Here is a 19,976-nt window from a genome sequence, read left to right on the forward strand (position 1 = left end):
AATAAATCCACATTACATAACGTGCTACTCGACGAAAAAGCGCTTGGACGCCTTGTCAGGGGTAGTAAGCGCTAAATACATGCAATTACAATACAATACAATTACATAAAGAACACAATATAAACCATATCATTAAATAAAATGTATTAAAGTATTCTTAATTATTACCTTACAACCTGTGCCCCCTACACACCCAACAACCTGCTACGACACTATAAATTACTATTACAAATTATTTTAAAATTCTAGATAACTTAAAATTAAAAGCTATATTCTAAACAACATTTATATCAACAATACTAACACAAAATGAATATATCAACTAAAACACATTAAAATAATTTTACAAAAATGTAACCACTATATTAGTAAAAACAATATTGAAAACATCAATATTATTTACAATGATATTACCCATTATCCCCTTCGATGCTCATGACGGAACGGTTCAGTCATGAGCGACGGTCGAGCTGTGCTCATGACGGAACCGTTCCGTCACGACCACACCCGTTTCTTAGAACGCTCAGCACAGCGCGAAAATTCGCGCCGCGCTGATGCGGTTATTCTCGTCAACGATACTGGTGCATCACGATATTTGTGTGTAACAATATTTAATTTCCAATATTTCTCTCTCGATAACTTAAAATCGATATTTGTCGAAACACCAGTCCTGCCTGTCCTCTACCAGGAGCCTTGCAGGTGTTCCATTAGGTCAGGCCAGAAATCACTCTGCAGCACAACATGGCTTTTTTTTGCTTTTTACCAACTGTGCTCCTAAAGGTCTAGCATGGAGGTGACAACATGTTCAGTTCCAGACCACATTTCCCTGCTTTTCTCACCTTGTAGGAGCCCCATGAGGAAGCGGAAGAGAATCACGAGGAATAGGGGCACAGATGACATGTGCGCCACTACTGGGGTGGCAACCGTGATGAGTCCCCATGACAAGGCGGACATGAGCAGCACCTTCTCACCTCCAATCCTGCAAGAAGGAGAACATCTCAACCAGGGTGTCAATCATCTTTGGTGTCAATCATCTTTACTAAGAGGAAAGGTCAAGCAAAGTGCACCAGCGGTCATAGGCATCCATGAACTCACTATCAGATCAGGGCATCCACTGACTCACCTGCATGCCCAGATGTGTCAACTCACATGCATTAACTCAGAAGCAGAGCTGGCCAGATGTTAACTCACAATCACCCTCAATAATCCGTTAACTCGTCACTTGGCCAGCACTTCTGACCTCACCATCAGACACTGATAAGCATCAACAAACCGCAGACCCACACTTCCATTAAATCACCAGCAGACCTGGGTGTGCATGAACCCACTGACTGAACCACAATTGCATCCACCAACCAGAAGCATTTGCCTGCATTACGTTCAATTACAGTACAAGCAGTTCAACAGTCAACGGCGCGTAGTGTAGTCAATGAGATTCGGGGGTGGGAATATCAAATGTACCAATTAAAAAACGCTGCGGGTGGAATAACCAAGCACTCAATTGAGGTCAGTAACTGGTGGTGCAGCTTCTTGACTTTTTTTTGTAATCAGACACTTCTTATCCAATAAATATCTCTGGCAATTGTGCTGTCAAATGAGTTGTTAATCCCCCAATTTGTTTCAGATTTGGTTGGAGGGATAACCCAAACTTTACTGGAAGGGGTCAGACCTGCTATGTTGTGCCTGGTCAGTGAACTAGGGGATTATGATTTACACATTTTCCAAGCTTCTTTTCAGCTCACAGTCTAGCTCTACAATATCAATCATAAAAATACCGGAAGGGTTGTTTCGTTCTTTTAAACTGCTGTCAATTTCACATTCTGAACTCATTAAAAAACATTATATTGACATTGCGGGCTTAATGCTCAAAACCAAACTAATGGCCAAAAAGTATGCGTGTCAAGTAGCCACTAAAGGATTCCTAGCATTGATAATTACATAACTGTGCAGAACAACCCTGTACCATTATGCAGTAGTAAACCCATGAAAGAAATGGGGCGTGGAAAGATCAACCAAGATCTGGCTTGGGAGTTTGTGAAGGCCTACCAATTTATGGGCATTCTCAAATTCTTATCTGGCTCTTTTCCACCTTGGATATTGCCAGAGATGTGCAGCAGCAAAGTGCTGGAGTAAATCCAAGAGTGTAAAGGGAAGCAGAGCATGCCGGAGTAATGTGGGTGCCTGCCAAGGGGTTTCTCTGCGCAGAAAAATATTTTCCACATGGAGAAAAACAATACAACTGCAAAGCGACTTTTGCAAATGAGAAAATGTACTTATTGTAAAATCTGCATTTTGGAAATACTAAAATACCAAAATGCCACAAGCCATTGCCAGTAAAATGCCCGGAAACATGAGACTGTTTCAGCAGTCTAAGCCTACTACTGCCAATGTTTGTGAATTCCAAAAAGTAGTAAATCTGCACCCGTTCATAAGAATGCTCCTGGGTTGCAGAGTAACAACTTTGTAAATTAGTCAATATGGCCCTCATTAGGATGTCGGTCGGAAAGCCTCCGACCACGGGTTGGAGGCTTTCCGACCGCCATCCTTGATTTGAATTGCGACCACCATATTACAATTACGGCGGTCGTAATTCAAGCCAACAGTTCATTCTGACTGGCTTCCGACAGGCTCAAGGAGCCTGTCAGCCCCTCTCTTCGCGGCCTCCTATTGGGGGTCAGGGGGGCACCTATGGTGCCCCGCCGTAAATCCCGGCACTATGTGGCAGGCACCATGAGGTTCCTGCCACACAGTGCTGGGATTTACAATGATTCCCATTTCTCAATGGGAGCTTGTGCTGTGTCCGGTTTCCGACCACTCCTTTAGAGAAATGGGAGTCTGCGACCGAACCATGAGCGGTCGCATCGTAATTGTGGTTTCAGACCGCCGACCCAAGGTTGGTCGGTCTCGAAACCGCAGAGATGTCAGTCCGAAGAAAATCCGACCTACATCCTATTCAGCCCGATAATATTTTTAAGTTCCTGGTCCAAAAAATGAACAAGTTAAAACTGTCTCTTAGTGAAACGAGGATGAGAAAAACCAACAGACACAGGAGACCCAAACCACAGCCCCCAGACAAAACTATCAAGCCAAGAATACATGTATCTGTGGGGTATCACACTGCGAACACCCCACCCCTTTAAGAGCCGGTAAAAGTGGTTGTGCAGTATAACGACAAAGTTTAGCAAAGACTGTGTGTCTGATGGGTGCATAGTTGTTGCCCAAGATCACATCTCCTTATAATCTAAATCTAGCCAGAATGATAAACAAATACATTGTTTCTCCTAGTCCCACCACTAAATCAGGACATGTTGGGCCTGTCATAACCACACCCAGTTCTGATGTACCAGTCCTCCTGTCTTAGCTTGCCTACAAACCCTACCACTTACCTGTTATAATTATGGTGACATACACAACGTCAAACTGGCCTATTTAGAAAGTCTGAGAATGGCTGACCAAGTCAATTTCTCAGAAAGGCTGGAGGGTTGGGGAAAAGCCCGACATGTCACAGAATACATCCTTCCAGAAGATATGGCCTATTAATTATACTGCAGTCAGCCATCAAACCAGGATTTACATAGTTTTGTTGAAGACTTCACTTACTCACAAACAAAGGTATGGTAGTTCTGTTACTTAGCATTCCTCATGGTCAGACTGCAGACATTTATATACTCAATAGGCTGTTCCCTGCCCCAAGCCTTTTTGATTCTTGAATCCAGATTATCGATTCTGTTGGTGCTGCTATGCTATCAAGGTTTCTTCAATTACCGATCCATCCGTGCACTTACTTGTCACTGAGGTGTCCCCCAATTATCTGGGTCAGGCAGTATCCCCAGAAAAAACTGCTGAGGACCATGCCAGTTTGCTTCTTGTCCCAGTTGAAGTGAGTGCTCATCGACACAGAGCAGATGGGCATGGTGACCCGGGCACAGTACAGAAGACATGTGCCTAGAAGTAACATCACCGTCCATACACGGTACTCCTGCCTGAGGTAGAGGAGAGAGAAAGGTGGGAGACAATGTTACAAGTTTTTAGAGGCCTTCCTGAATCAGCACTGAGACCCTAAAGAAGGTGTGAACAACAAGGCATTTGTTTGAAACATGTTTACATTCAGTTAGGTGCACTGCTTTATCTGTGACTGATTGCCCCACCCTTCTCCTGCCTCAATTCCTTGAGTTGTGAATAATTGAAGTGCTTAAATAGGCCTTTTTTGTATTATAGCCTAATAACATACTGGATACATGTAGCAGGCTAAGGACCCCTTGTCTGTCCTTCTACTCCTGTTGTGAAATTCTTGAACTCCCAATAGGGTTGGGTGCAATGACTAAGACCAGGTTGGTCTTCCACAGTATTGGTAGATTTCCCGTTGGGTTGCATTATGGGCCTGGTTGGTTTCTACCTGTCTTACTGCACCATGGCAAGAGGAAGGGCTGGATCTCTTGCTGGTGGTAGGGAAGAGAGAAGACACTTAAAGACAGCTTGGGGGTGACACGTCCAAGCATTGCAGCGTGATAGGGAAGGTGGCTGTCAGACATGGACAGACTCTGGTATGCAAAAGTGCCCACTCATGTTCCTAATTACAAAGGATCTGTGCAGTGTTAATAAATCGCACTACACAAGCGTGTCTGAAGGCTTGTTAAAATAGTACCTTGAACTTCTGAGAAAGACCCAAGAATATTGACACTGCATACCTGCATAGGAAACACAGCTTTGCAAAGCAGAACGCTTCCTGGCAGCCCTTAAGGCAGCAGACTATCCATAGAGCAAAAACATAGCAAAACTGCACATGCCATCACAGGGGCCTAGATTTGAAGGACTGCTTAATGGGACAATTCACAAATGTTGCTACACCTGCATTGGAAAAATACCCTTACTGGCAAACTACACATGGAAATTCCTACACCCATCACCTCGCCTAAAGAACCTCCCTCTAGAGCCTGCCTACCCACACCCCCTTCTTACACTTTACTCTTCTTAAACATAACATCTTGGTATTCCTGCCTCACAGAAGATCTCTTTTCACTTACAGGATCAAAGCTAACAGACCTACTGGTCCTCTAGTCCTTTCTTGGACCTACCAGTTCTGTTTCAACCTCTTGGACCCACCATATCTCACCAACTGGGACTTTGTCCTCTATCAGTAACCTAGCTCTACTGGACCCCTCCATCCCACCATCAGCTAGTCCTCCACAGCTTATGGCTCAGTGGTCTCACAACTAGCCACCCCACAAGGAAACAAGACTTTGCGAACCTGGAGGTTCGCCCACCTGACCTGTCCATAACAAAGATATGGCCAGCCGTTGCTATCACTGCTCACTATTCAAAGCCACAAAACCAATGAACTTCTACTCAAATCATTAAACCACGTTCATGGCTCAACAATATCACCAGAAACACATATGTCCATGAACATCTAATGCCCATACACTCTTTTTCACGGAAAAGCAATTCTCAAGCAGTATAATGGCACCTGGTGCATGAAGGCAACAAACATTAATGTCTTGATTTGCAGGTGGTAAATTGTACCAATACAAACACCAGTTAAATTAAATAAAGCCATGGATCTCAACTCTTCAAGCCCAAAAAAATTAAAAATGTGGTCTGACAGGCTTCCGCCAGCCAACAGCATTAACTACCTATATGTCCAAAAGTCATACAAAGTTGTCTTCCCCATCACATAAAAAAAAGACAAGGAGAGGTCAGTGGACCAGAAATATTGGAATGTTGGGGGTAACAACAGCAAAATGTAGAAAATCAATATTGTATTTAGAGGTGGGTCACCAGTGAAATAATGAAGATGAAATAGGATACAGGCTGAGCTTGAGACCCTGCTGGTGGGCGCTCTGTCTGTTATTTGAACATGGTGGATTACAGTACAAGTGGTATACAAGACAATGGGATGCACAAGGCCGTACCTTACTGAACGCTTTGGAAGCATCAAATGATTTGGAGCATCCTAATACAGGCTAAACACCAAAAACATGTCCGACATGCAGGATTTACAAACCAGAAATTAAATTTAGGCCTACTCACACGAATGGCAAAGATTATGGCAGGACAGTGATTTCCCAGAGGCAAGAGATGCCATATCTATAAAAGGATAACCCTATTTATGCAGGGGTACAAGTTAGTACTTTTGCTTTTTTTCCCCTCTGTTCCTAGTGTTCTCCTAGGAACTATGGAAAAAATAGATATTATCCACCAAAGTAAATGGTGAGAAACTAATTCTATATTACATGTGGATAAATGTATTACTTTTAGACTGTACACGAATAGTGCTACAGCTAGGTGGTCTGAGACTACAGCGCATAGAAAATAAATTAATTATCAAAATTAATAAAACACAGGTGCTATACCTGGATAATAAGACAAGGACTTTCCCTGGATGCTGGATATATCAAATTTCAATGAGTCGTGTCATGTAAATATTTAGATATAATTTAAGTGAGAATTTAACGTTTAGTGTGCATGGGGAAGTCATGCCTAAAAGAGCAATTAGTGCACTGTGAGGTCTGTGTTATTTAACTATAGTATATGTATACAAACTATATTTATTTTAGGCAAGCTTTTGTTAAAAGCCTATTTAGCTGAAGTGACCCTTATTGTTATATAATGGCTCTCGGGATTACTCATTACAAACTTGCTATATTAAAAACTTTAAAAGGCTTAAAGGTAAATCCATTCAGAATGCATTTAATAGTCTTACTACTACTGGAATAGATGCTCTACGTTTGGAAGTGAGGTTATGGTCCCTAAGATCTAAAATCTGAATTTGTGGGCCATAAAACACCTGGACATATTAGATAAGTAAAATAATAACCCTGTAACAAAGTGGCAAATTATGCTTAAATGAATCTGAATTTGTGGCTAATGAGAAACCCAATCTCTGTGTTTTATTTCAAAGATTGACTTTAAGTCTAAATCCATCAGTTGTACAAGGTGGATCAGTATTCGTTAAAAAGAGTATTAACATGAGCAGTCACTTGGAAGCTCATTTAATGTTATGTTATGTTATGTTATAGAGTGTTTTGTAGCGCGCTCTGTTACTCGCGAGTATCCTGGCGCGTGAAGGTAAATGAGGAGAGCAAAAGCAGAAGGCGGTGGGAGCAGTTAGGTAGTTAAGTTAAACAAATGAGTTTTTAGGCCTTTCTTGAATTGGGCAATATTCTGAGATGCGCGGAGGTGGAAGGGGAGTGCATTCCAGGCTCTGGCTGCAGTAACGGATATAGACTGGCCCCCCAGCCTAGCATACTTGGATCTAGGAAGGATCATCCTACACTGATTGGCTGATCTGAGGCAGCGATTAGGGACATACATAGAGAAGCGTTTTCTCAGGTACAGTGGCCCTAACTCATGCGTCGCTCTGAAAGAGAGGACCAGCGATTTAAACAAAATGCGTGGTGCCACCGGGAGCCAATGAAGACTACACAGGTGGGAGCGGACGCTAGACCTCCTAGGAATATTAAAGAGGAGTTTAGCTACCGCATTCTGAACCACCTGGAGTCGTTTGATCAGATAGGATGGAAGGCCACTGAACAAAGCATTGGCGTAATCGAGCCTAGATAGAATGAGGGCACGCGCCACTGTCTCTTTAGCTTCCCTTGGAAGTAGAGGAAACAATCTGCGCAGAGTTTTCAGGGTGCCAAAACAGATACCTGTAAGTTTTTTAATATGGTCCTCAAATTTTAAATTATCTCCGAACAAAACACCCAGATTCTTAGCCGGGCCTCCCATAGATTTGGAGCAGGGAATATCAGGTGGCCATAGATGATCTCTAAAGTTGCTGGGGAAGGTTCCAAAAAAGAGGACTTCAGACTTTTCCTCATTGCACTTTAACTGTGCAAGTGCGAGCCAGCGAAAAACAGAAGAGAGACAGAGCTGAACAGCAGACGTATCCAAATTGTCACCTGGCCAGGTAAACAGAAGTTGGGTATCGTCAGCGTAGGCAATTATTTTTGCCCCCAGATGCTCAGCCAGATAGATCAGAGGGGTCAGGTAAACATTAAAAAGCAAGTGTAGACCCCTGCGGAACTCCAGTAGAGAGTATTCTCGGTGAGGACGCATGCGGTGGCATCCAGACCTGCCGAGTCCTATTGTTCAGGAATGACGTCAGCCAGTCTAGAGCCGAGCCAGTAATGCCAATGGCGGACAGTCTGGGGAGGAGAAGCCCGTGGGGCACCGTGTCGAAGGCAGCAGAGAGATCCAACAAAATCAAAACCGCTTTGCCACCTCCGTCCAGGCACTCCCGAATAGCCTCCGACACCTCAACCAAGGCTGTTTTGGTGCTGTATGCTGCCCGATTGGGCCGGATGTAAGGCAATAGAGGTCTCAACAAAATTGTCCAATTGGCGAAACGCCATTTTTTTGCAAATTTTAGCCAACACCGGCAGCAGAGAAATAGGCCGGTAGCTTGACGGGGCGGCTGGATCCATCCCGGATTTTTTTAGAAGCAGCAATAACTTAGCCTGCTTCCAACAGGTTGGGACAGTCACAGTAGAAAAGGAGAGGTTAACTATCTGAGTGACCTCCCCACATACTGTCTCAGCCACTCCCCCAAGCACTCGGGCCGGACAAGGATCCGTTGGGGACCCTGACTTCATGGACCTTAATACTACCAGGATATCTGCTTCTGCAGACGGAGAAAAAACCTCAAACTGATCAGCAGGTTTAAGCGCAGGCAAGGAAAGCAGCACCGATGGGGTCTTGTGGTCATGGCAGACAGTAATCAGACCATCCTGAATCTTTGCAATTTTCTCAATGAAAAAGGAGGATAGCTCTTCACACCATTTTCCAGAAGAGGGCAACCGAGGTTGTGTGGCACAGGGCGATAAGAAACTTTGTACAATGGAGAAAATTTCTTTACTATTATTGTTGGCCTTAGCAATTCTTCCTGCGTAATAGCTGCCTTTTGCAGTCTTAATCGCAGCATAATAGTCTCTCTGTGCAGCTCGCAGAGCAGTTTTCACCTCGGGCTGATAGCCCTGCCTCCATTTACGTTCGAGTTTTTTTAACACCTAATTTCAGATCCCGTAGAGCATGTGAGAACCATGGCTTTGAGGGGGAGAAGCGCATTCTGCGAATACAACCCTGTTTCACAGATGCTGCCGACCCCTGTTCCACCCATGTGTTAAAGCTCCTTACAGCCTCACCCACCTCAGAGCCCAATAGAGGTCGGTCACATGATAGGGTGTCAGCAAGAGCGGCTAGATTGATCTTCTGGAGGTGGACATAAGGAAGAGTATCCCCGGCCCCTGTGGATTAATGGCGATAAAGAGAACATTATGGGGAGAGTCTCTTGGACACTTTAATAGACTGAAGGAAGACCAAGATGTAGGTCACTTTAATAGACTGAAGGAAGACCAAGATATAGGTCACTGCGGAGCGTGCCAACTCCTTCAATGGTTACGTACCGGTTTTTATTCTAGTTTGGGTTTCTATCTAGGCTCTCAGAACTTTTTGAAAGTTTCTACTTAGTCTTTTCTTAACTTCTCGCTTAAATGTTCCTAAAGATCTAGCGTATGCCTTTCAGTTGTATCCAATGGAGAGCAAAAAGCATGTGAAACCCTTATTAAATGCGGTTAGAATAGGTACTATGGATGCCTTTGAATTTTTATTTGCTTTAAGTAAGATAGTCATAGCAACCATGGTTGCTTTATTTTTTTTTTAAGAGAAGTGATGATTAAAAATGTTGTGAATATTAATGATATTATTGATTTCCATTGAATGGGGATAATACTAATAATGTTTAGAATCCTTCGCTTTTATTGCTCAGTGATAGATATATATATATATATATATATACATATATATATATATTATATATATATGCAATATTAAAGCAAGGGTGATGATTATGCAGGCAGTTATATTTTGCTTAGTGTCTCAGCAGCATCATATACATGCAGGAAATGTAATATTTACCTAGGTAGCCCGTAAACCAATATATACTCATGTAATGCAATATTCCTGCTGTGCACAGTATTCTGTGTCAGGAAAAATTATATTTCTACAGAAATTGTAGAATTTGTGCAGGGAATGCCGCAGGTATACGGGCGAAGTGATATTTAAATAGAATGGGCTATTTATATGGAAATATTATATCCATGCAGGACATGCCATATTCTGAAGGTGATGGCGTATGTTTTGGTTTTAATTCTTTAGTGTTCAACAAAGATGGTCTTCTAGTTACTATTCCAATTTGTATGGTACAGTTCCTAATTCATATAACAGATATCCTCCAAAAATATACTTCGTCCTAGCCAGAGAGTACTGCTTATGACACATGTGATATTTATGAAGAGAGCAATTTGTATGCAGAGAGATTTATTAAGAATAGCATATTTATGCACAGGGCTGATTTATATACACTAATATTTATGCAGAATTTGATCTTCGTGCCAAGGATGTGATAATCTTGCAGCGAGGGACATTATTGCAAATTGCGATATTTATATAAAGCACAAAATGTGTGTGGTAGGCATAATATGTTTGCAGTGTGCAATATTTATGCAGAATGTAATCTATTTGCATTGTGTGCGAAGCGTGATACTTATACACAACGTGCTATTTAGGCAAAGGGTGTTGTTTGCATTCAGTGTGTGACGTTTAAGCAGAATGCAATGTTTATGCAGAGTCTGGTATTTGTGAGAGTGCGCGATTTGTGTGCAGTGTGTAATATGAATGCATAAAAAGAGATGAAAGTGAGGTGACATTGATGCAGAGAATATTATTAGTATGCAGTGTGTAATATTTATGTATAATAATGTGACATTGATGCAGAGATTATTATTAGTATGCAGTGTGTAATACTTATGCATAATAAACATAAGCAATGTGGCATTGATGCAGAGAATGCCATTAGTATGCAGTGTGTAATATGTATGCATGAAAAGAAATGAAAGTAAGGCGACATTGATGCAGAGAATATTATTCGTATGCAGTGTGTAATATTTATGTATAATAATGTGACATTGATGCAGAGCATGTTATTTCTATGCAGTGTGTAATACTTATGCATAATAAACATAAGCAATGTGGCATTGATGCAGAGAATGCCATTAGTATGCAGTGTGTAATATATATGCATAATAAGAAAAGTAAGCAATGTGACATTGGTGCACAGGGATTTAGTCGTATGTAGTGTGTGATATTTATGCATAGTGTGATATTTATGCAGCCTGCATTATTCATGCAGAGGGTGGCACATTATGCAGTGTGTGATACTTATGGATTGGTATTTTGTTTATTACCTATAGAGGCTTATAGCAGACGTGAGCTGCACACTCATGAACAGTTCCCTGCAGCCATACAAATAATAGGAACACTCTCGTCAATGACAGGCAAGGCAATGAGCCTCCAGGCAGATGTTATGATGCCTTGAAATCTAGAACTGGGATATGGTGGCGCTATTATGGTTTAGAGACAGGGGCTACGATTTGAAGGTAGATGTCATTTGTAGGTAAGTATTTTAATTTGGAGGCAGCAACCCTCTTTCATGGGCAGGTAACTTGCTTTTCTCGACTCCTCACCAAGAGTTTTAACTTAATAGTGATATACATCTACAATCTAACAGAGACCCATAGAGGGGCATATGTTAAGTTATGTTAATTTCAATTTAATATAGCGCACAAATTACCCCGGGAGGGATATCACTGCGCTAAAACAGTTCAAGCAAACAGAAAAAAAAACTCCATTGAACCAGAAATGTTTTTAAGCATTTTTCTGAAATTGATGTGATCCGTGCAGATGAATGAAAAGGTAAATTATTCCAGTATAGAGGAGCTAAATAGGAAATAACTCTACCTCCACATCTAGTTAGTCGAATGCTAGGTACAGTAAGCAGAGCTTGGTCCTTTAATCTCAAATTTCTAGCTGGGAAGTAGCGTCTAAGTTTCTTCTGAAGGTAGCTAGGACCTTTACCTATCAATACATGTCAAGCAGCAAACTTTGAAAATGCGACTTTGTCTTACAGGTAACCAATGAAGAGATTTTGGCAGTGGTACAGATGCCGAGTCCGAAGGAAGGTTGCAGACAAGCCTAGCTCCCGTATTTTGTACCACTTGTAATTTGGCCATAAAAGTCTTGTTTGCTAAGGCCAATAAAGCAGTACGGTAGTCGAACCTGCTAATTATCAATTCCTGCACCAATGTTATCCTATCTGCAGCAGAAAGAAATGGAAAAGCTTTCCTCATTAGTCACATTGCATCAAACCAAGTACCAGAGGTAGCTAGAACTCGAACTTTCATAGATAGGGCTTGAGCTATTTTTACTCCAAGATTATTAACTACCTGCCTAGGGGTGGGGACAGCATCCAATTCTGGTGGCCACCAACCATCCGACCAGAGTCGTTGGGCCTTGCCAAACAGCATAATCTCTGTTCTCTCTACATTCATCTGTAGGCAATTGATAGCAATCCACTTCAAGATCGCTAACATTCTCTTTGCAAAGCAGCCTTTGGCTTTGTCCAAATCGTTATCAAAAGAGAAGATAAGTTGCGTGTCATCAGCATATGATATTATTTCAAAGCCAAGCGATCCTGCAATCTGAGCAAGAGGTGTCATATAAATGTTAAATAAAGTAGGGCTCAAACAAGAGCCACGCAGCACATCCTTTTCATTCCGCAAAGGACAAGACTTAAATGTGTCAAGAGCAATAGATTGCGTTAAGTTTCCCCAAAAATCTTGGAACCACTCAAGAGCAGTCCCATTGATACCTATCTCATGCAATCTCTGTAGCAGCTAATATGCGACACAGTATCAAAAGCTGCTAACAAGTCCAGCAGCACTAACATGGCTGAAGATCCTGTGTCAAGACAAAGTCTTAATGATTCGGTGACTGCTGACAGTGCGGTCTCAGAGCTATGGAAAGACCTAAACCCAGATTGAGATGTGTCTAGTATTTTGTTCATCTCAGTAAAGGCTGCAAGTTGTTTATTTATTAGGCCTTTTAGTTGCTTTCCTAGAAGAGGCAACAGTGAGATAGGATAGAATGTCCATGTGACTCTGCTCTAGGGATATATCTGTGGAGATACTTGCTGCCATCCCATGATGATTTTAAACCAGAAACCTCCTCCTTGCCTTTTTCTGCCCATGGAACTGCTTTTGAGTTTAGCCACTTACGTCTCATTCAACACTCACATCTTTTCCAGTGGAACCCTTTTAATTCAGGTTACGTACTCCACCCATGGGCTGGCCATTGATGGACTTGGCTAACTAGTCAATGAACAGTGACTCGAGACAGCTTGTAAGGTGAAGATGCGAGTAGGCACCAATACTCTCGAGGATGGGAACTGTTCTTTACATAATAAATGTATACCGTGGGCGTTCAAGCCCGCTGAAGGTGTCTTCATAAAGATCCTGCCTTATACATACATGGGAGTTTTGTGCATTCCTTACCTCCAGAGATCTGATGAACAGTGTACCTGACTTTAATATTTTATTGATATACCTTATGTGTATTTGCAATAAATCCAGATTTGAGGTCCAATGGCTGCTCCTTCTGTCTATAGGGTCTGCATTCCACAGTTACTCAATACTTCCAAAAAGGTCTTGCTTTCTTTCCTACGTGTGAACGGTAATTTAAACTATAGGTCAGTTGCTATGGAGATATGATGTTATTTAAAAAAATAGCACTAGGGCGGAGAGTAAGGAAACTGAAAAGCCTTTCTGTGATTGAAAGAACCCAAGGCTGAAACCACATGGTTGCGGGGACGTGTTAGGGTTCTGAAGGAAACACACTGAATAGCTGAGGGTTGTAACCCTCATCTTTGACCCCGGAGAGTGCCTGTATTTCTATGCTTCCCCCGAAACTAGAATTGGAGGCCGGGGAGTAGATCAATGGTGCAGCAGCTGCAGGGGCACAGTGGCCGGAGCCCTGGTTACTGCTGTGCTTTGTTAACCCATCATCAGGGCGCGAGTCGGGGTACCATGTGGGTGGACGGCATCCCCCCACTTATTTTACCGGGAGCTCGATGACTATAAACTGCAGCTAAGTGCAAGCCATGTTTCGTGATGTCACTTCCTGTTGTGAGGTCAGCGTCCCCCCACTTCTCTTTATGGGCTTGTGCCCTGCCTAACATCTTTCAAAAGTGCCCATTTTCCTTACCTGGACCCAAGGGACATATGTTCCCTTGGTGCGGGAGGTGGAGTGGCGCCAAGGTCCAGAGACCTTAGTGGCCCACTCAACCCTGACTAGACTACTGGGGTATTTAAAAATTCCAACAGCAAACGGGCATTTCTTTCCTTGCACTAGGGCCCATGACACTTACTAGGCTACCGCTAGGGCCCATGGCACCTTTGCTACACCACCGAGGAGTGACGTAGGAACACCACCAACTATTTGAGGAAAGTCCGATTCACTAATTAAACTTCAGTCCCCCAATATTTGAAGAAAGTGTTTTTGCGCAGTTTTGTGTTTTCAGCGAGTGGGGAGATTAAAAAGACTTGCCAATCAGTGCCCATGCGCGGCACAGACAGGTACCGTTGGACTGGTCTTTTAGGCAGCCTGGCACTGTCAGGTGGGCCAGCTTGACAGGGCCAGTGAGTGGGCACTATTTTTCGGCCCGTCGCGGACCACCACTTCACTCAGAGCACTGTGATCTGGCCTGGCAGGTGTTTCCTTGGGCGTGGCCTGGGCGGTTTCTATTGGAGAAGGGCCGTGTCTCATTTGCATATTGGTTCTCTCCACAACGTTGACACAAATAATAGACTGGCGTGCTGCCCGAGGACTACCTGCGGTTTTCACACGCATTCCACTCGTCGCCCTTTGCAGCGTAAATGTCTTAATGGATCAGCTGCTATGTGGACTTTCCCACAACCTCTCAGGGCAGGGAGTGACCGACTTTTGAGGGTTCCTGGAATCCAGCGTGAAAGGGGGTCTGGAATGTGATCCAGGGCCTCGGATTTGTAACTCATTACCAAAGATAAAACAATTAGCGAGCCTGTAGGGTTTAGTAAAGCCGTGAAAACATATTTGTTCCAGCTTCAAACCTGCCTTGAGGGCCCTATTGTTGATATGCACAACCGCAGACGTCATTCCGAGTTTCAAGCTTTCGTAAACGTCTAGAGACAATTGAGCTTGTAAATAAATAAAGTACGAAGTTGTGCCCGCAGCGAGGACGGGAAGACAGCACACGGCGCTCGGGAACACCCCCCGCATTTCCAGTATTCCCAGTAAGACACGTTCCCTGGGTAGGAAGCGAAGCAAAGGCCTGGACGCGATTCTAGGCAGAGAAGGCAAACATTGGTGCTTCCAAGGGCGGCCGGCTCTCAGAACAAACATTTTGGGTTCACAGGTCCAGCGAGAATTGGGTAACTAACTTCCAGAAAGCAGACAGATGCCTTAGATAGGGGTCATCCCTAGAGGTGGGCGAGCCACAGAAGGCTCGAGCCGGAAGCTTGGCTCTAGCCAGGGCTCGAGTCGGGGGTACCACGCGGGTGGACGGCGTCCCCCGACTTATTTTACAGGGTGGACGCCGTCCCCCCTGGTAAACAGCTGGACTTCACCTTTTTGGGCTCTCTGGGACGAGATCGGAGCCCCCTTTCATGACGTCACTTACTGTCGTGACGTCACCTCCGGTGACCGCGTGCCCCCCACTTCTTTTTTTAGGACGTGTGCCCTGGCTCTAGCTCAGCTCGAGGTCCTGTGGGAACCTCGAACTCATAACCAGCCGAGCTCTCACGTGGCTTCTGCCTTCCTCCCTGCACCCAGGATGTAGTATTACGGCCAGAGCTGCCGACTCTTTGAAACTGGGAACCAGGTTCCAGCGTGGGTTTAACATCGTGTGATTCTGGGCATATTTGGTAAACTTCTTGTGCCTATAAAAAAAATACCTGTGACCGTGTGTAATGTAACTGGTACTCGGGTAAAGCGCTCCAAAACCACCTAATTTGCGCTCTATTTTAAAGAAATGCAGAAGAATGCACTAACAGGTAAAAAACACAGTCTCAACATAAGAGAAGGCTGATAGATAGCCATTTACTGGCTGATTTGTACAGTGTGAAACCAGAGCACAGGGATAAATCACAGCTTCTCTGCTTAAATTGTGTGACCTTAGGCAAATATTTTATTTCATCAAAACTCTTTTTTTTCTTCACTATCTCGTATGAAAGCACGTTTGAATGAGAGTTCAGACTACCAGTTATACAGAACTGTCACTTTAAATAAGTACTTCTCAGTGCAATGCTCCAACATGCCCTATAAATGTCAAAGCTTCCACTTGTCAAAAAAATAAGCATGTTTGAACTTTGTAGAGACTTTATCATATTTTACGTGATTTGTTGTATGATTTACATTACACATATGTTCAGGGCTTGGTTTGTGCACGAGCTCTAACATCCGAGCCGGAATCTTGGCTCGCCTCTCCGTTTTAATTTGTTGGCTTGCCTCATACCCACCCCATCCCAGGGAGTGACAGTACCTGGTTCAGTACTCTATCCCAGAGAGTCACATGAGCCATCCTTAAAAGGAGTGACGTCAGCCATCCTTACCTGGTTCAGAACGAGCTGCGACACTAGGGACTGACGTCACCCATCCTTATTTGACCTATTACTCTATTAAGTGACCCCCCCCTTCACCCCCAACCTGGCAGTGATGTCGGCCATCCCTATTGGGTCCAGCACCATCTTCTCCCCAAAGGGTGCAGCGAGCTATCCTTAAGTTACCCGCTCTAAAGCACCCTCTTCCTTCCTAGTGACTAACAACCCATAGTAGCATCAGCCATGTTACCTAGTCCGAGCTCCTCCTGGGGAGGGACGTCAACCACCCTTACCTGGTCCAGTGCCTCCGCCTCCCCACAGAAGAGACGTCACGTGACGACAGCAATCCTCGCCTGACCAGTGCCTCCTCCTCGCCGCACAAGTGACGTCAGCCACCCTTACCTGGCTCAGTACGTACTCCCTCAGAAAGTGAGATCAGCCATCCTTACCTGGCCAGTAACTCCTAATCCCCACAAAGGTGACGTCAGCCACCCTTACCTGCCTCAGTACGCACTCCCTCAGAAAGTGAGATCAGCCATCCTTACCTGGCCAGTAACTCCTAATCCCCACAAAGGTGACGTCAGCCACCCTTACCTGCCTCAGTACGCACTCCCTCAGAAAGTGAGATCAGCCATCCTTACCTGGCCAGTAACTCCTAATCCCCACACAAGTGACGTCAGCCACCTTTACCTGCCTCAGTACGCACTCCCTCGGAAAGTGAGATCAGCCATCCTTACCTGGCCAGTAACTCCTAATCCCCACGCAAGTGACGTCAGCCACCCTTACCTGCCTCAGTACGTACTCCCTCAGAAAGTGAGATCAGCCATCCTTACCTGGCCAGTAACTTCTAATACCCACACAAGTGACGTCACTCATCCTTCCTTGGCCCAGTGCGCCCTCCATCCAGGAAGTGAGATCAGCCATCCTTACTTGGCCAGTAACTCCGAATCCCCACACAAGTGACGTCAGCCATCCTTACCGGGACAATATTCCTCTTCCCACAGGAGTGACGTTAAATTACCACCCACCCCCCTCGCGCCAACGTGACGTCATCAATCCTTACCTGGTCCAGTAAGGGCCCGCGTTCTCACTCCTCTTCTCCCCCAGGTAGGTGTTCGGACAGGCATCTGGATGCTGGGGAGGGAGCAGCGGGGGCAGCAGGTCAGCGGTGAAGCCATTCTGTAAACATTGAGGGGTGGCCATTCACAGGAGCAGAGGCGGCTGTAGGGGGCGCCGGCGCTTCCTCGATGGCGGGACCTGAGGTGGAAAGAACACGAGGGATCGATTATTCAGGGGGTGGATGGTCGTGGTGTGGGGGAGAAACTGCTGCTGGGGCGAAAACTGCGGAGGGGTTGGGACTCCTCAGGTAGGTTGAGTGAGGATGCTGTGATTCTTTAGCTGAACTTTTCCGACTCCTCTGCGAGGGGAGGGGGTGAATGTACCAGTCAGTACTGCTCGAAAACTGCCGTGCATTTCGGTTCCTCGCAATATCACTCATAAGAAAAGCCCGAGTGGTCCCTCTGAGTTTGGGGGAGACGGCTGCCGTTTCTCACGGGCAGCCTGCGTGAATTCTTGCGGGTGGGGGGGAAGGGGTCCTTGACATTAACCAAAGGGCATCTTGTGATTCTGCGGGGGGGGGGGGGGGGGGGGGGGGGTGATTTCTCTGTGAAGTCTGCCTGATTCTCCCAGTGAACCCGCGTGATGCCCGGTTCCTCGGGCGGGGGTGGCTGGTGGCCCTTTAAAGGGGTCACTAGGTTTAATCTACCTCATACGTGCCACGCAGCGCTACTCTAAGAGGAAGGCGCTGAGGGCCAGCTCTGCTGCTGTGCCTACTGGAGGGGAGGCGCTTTCACCTTCACAGCGCTTCAACCCTTCTCCCTGATGCTGTGGCGAGAGGCTACCGGGGTCTGTTCTACCTGCAGCTCCCACCCCCGCCCACAGGTGTCGCTCCTGGGGCGTAAGTTTGCACAGGGGACACAGAGACAGTAATACGCACCCCAGCTGCCTGCAGCACCCCCTCTGCTGCTGCTCCGGGTTTGTTGCTGTTGAAGTGAAGTTTCCACGTGTCACTTTCAGCCCCACACACACTTCCTGCAGCCGCTGAGCCAGGAAGTGAGAGGGGAGGCCGAGCCTCGCAGCATCACTCCCTGCGCCAGGCAGGCACCCAGGCCCCTCCTTGAGACGAGCCTCCCGTGCCCTGTGCTGCCTCAGCCCCCGTGCTGCCTCAGCCCCCGTGCCCTGTGCTGCCTCAGCCCCCGTGCCCTGTGCTGCCTCAGCCCCCGTGCCGCCTCAGCCCCCGGGGACGCTAAACTCCCGATGCTGCGGCCGCCCCCCTCCCCAGATCCGTCTCGCCCCACTGCTGGCAGTTCACAGAGTTTATAAAACCCACACGCTGCGGGCTCGCCAGCGCTGCTCTCTGCCCACGACTGCTCCCACCCCTCCACATGTTCTGTGTTTACTCTGCCCCGCCCCCCTCCGCACAGGTCACGACTCTCCTGCCCCCAGCCATTGCTAAACGCTGATTATAGCCCCAAAGACGATTAATCCCTTATGCCAATGCTTTTTTTGACTCTTAACTACGGAGAGTGTTCGCCCCCTCTACACACTGTACTGACTCCCCAGGGCTGAGATGTCGTGCCCTGAACCCCAATGCCATTGCATATGTTCTATTTTACCCCGCCCTGACTTTAATCACACCCACAGAGGGCATCTGCGCTGCTCCCCGCCTCCTAAGGGTTAAATAAGGGTAGCTACCACATGGCTGCCAGTCTTCCGAGACATAATTTTCCAGACCTGTTATTTCCTCCTGCCCCCTAGTGCAATCTGGGAGTTGTAGTCATGGAATAGTCCACTTGACAATGTGATCCGTTAAAACAAAGCTCTAGATTGGAAGTTATCCTTGATGGCGTGGAATCATCTGTTCACTTTACAACGCTTGTGCACCACCAATGTCCGGTGCTGACTGGTCTCTCACTATGCAGAGCGAGAGTTATATCTTCTTTAACATTTGGGAAGTGGTGATGCTGCCTGAGCACAATATAAATGCACCTTTGCTGAGCGCGCTGTGTCTGTTCCATAAACACTATACCAGTCTTGCTGAAAAGTTGTGGTGGAGACCCCATTACTCTTCAACCGGAAATGTAACAGGTCTGCTGAGAAATGTTGATACTGTAGTGGGCACTTCACAGGGAAAAGCCAGGAAGGGTTCCACAGTGGTATGCGTACAGCGCCAAGACACTTCAGGATATGAGTGCGCCGTACAAGTACGAATTGTTCTTCTTCTTAAAACAAGCACTTTCAATGCAATAGGTCCCACATTTGCGAGAGTTTAAACTATTGGCATTGTAAATGTTGATGCCTTTTATTTATGTGTTTTTAAAAGCAACACACATCTAAAAGGCTTTGTTATATATAATAACCAGGCAGCTCACCTAATAAGTAGCATATTGGCTTGTTTTACAAAGAAAAAATGATCAAATAAACGCAATTTTTAATGCTCCAAAG

At 45.4% G+C, this 19,976-nt stretch overlaps 1 protein-coding gene across 4 annotated transcripts in view; it reads right to left on the reverse strand.

Annotated features, from left to right (window-relative positions):
• The window catches only part of SLC17A9 (solute carrier family 17 member 9), a 114,062-nt gene that overhangs the window by 73,871 nt on the left and 20,215 nt on the right, over nucleotides 1-19,976 (reverse strand). For 2 of the 4 annotated variants that reach the window (XM_078651611.1, XM_078651614.1), the window contains exons 1-4: nucleotides 18,469-18,679; nucleotides 17,536-17,729; nucleotides 3,786-3,983; nucleotides 840-979 (exon numbers count right to left, since the gene is read on the reverse strand). In XM_078651611.1, coding sequence (XP_078507737.1) covers nucleotides 840-979; nucleotides 3,786-3,983; nucleotides 17,536-17,675 — 478 coding nt within the window. In that variant the 5' untranslated portion in view covers nucleotides 17,676-17,729; nucleotides 18,469-18,679. Of the gene's footprint in view, nucleotides 1-839; nucleotides 980-3,785; nucleotides 3,984-17,535; nucleotides 17,730-18,237; nucleotides 18,360-18,468; nucleotides 18,680-19,976 lie in introns of those variants that run through there. The other 2 variants (XM_078651613.1, XM_078651612.1) reach the window with 2 other exon arrangements.

Source organism: Lissotriton helveticus, chromosome 7 (assembly GCF_964261635.1).
Source record: "Lissotriton helveticus chromosome 7, aLisHel1.1, whole genome shotgun sequence".
Lineage (NCBI taxonomy): Eukaryota > Metazoa > Chordata > Amphibia > Caudata > Salamandridae > Lissotriton > Lissotriton helveticus.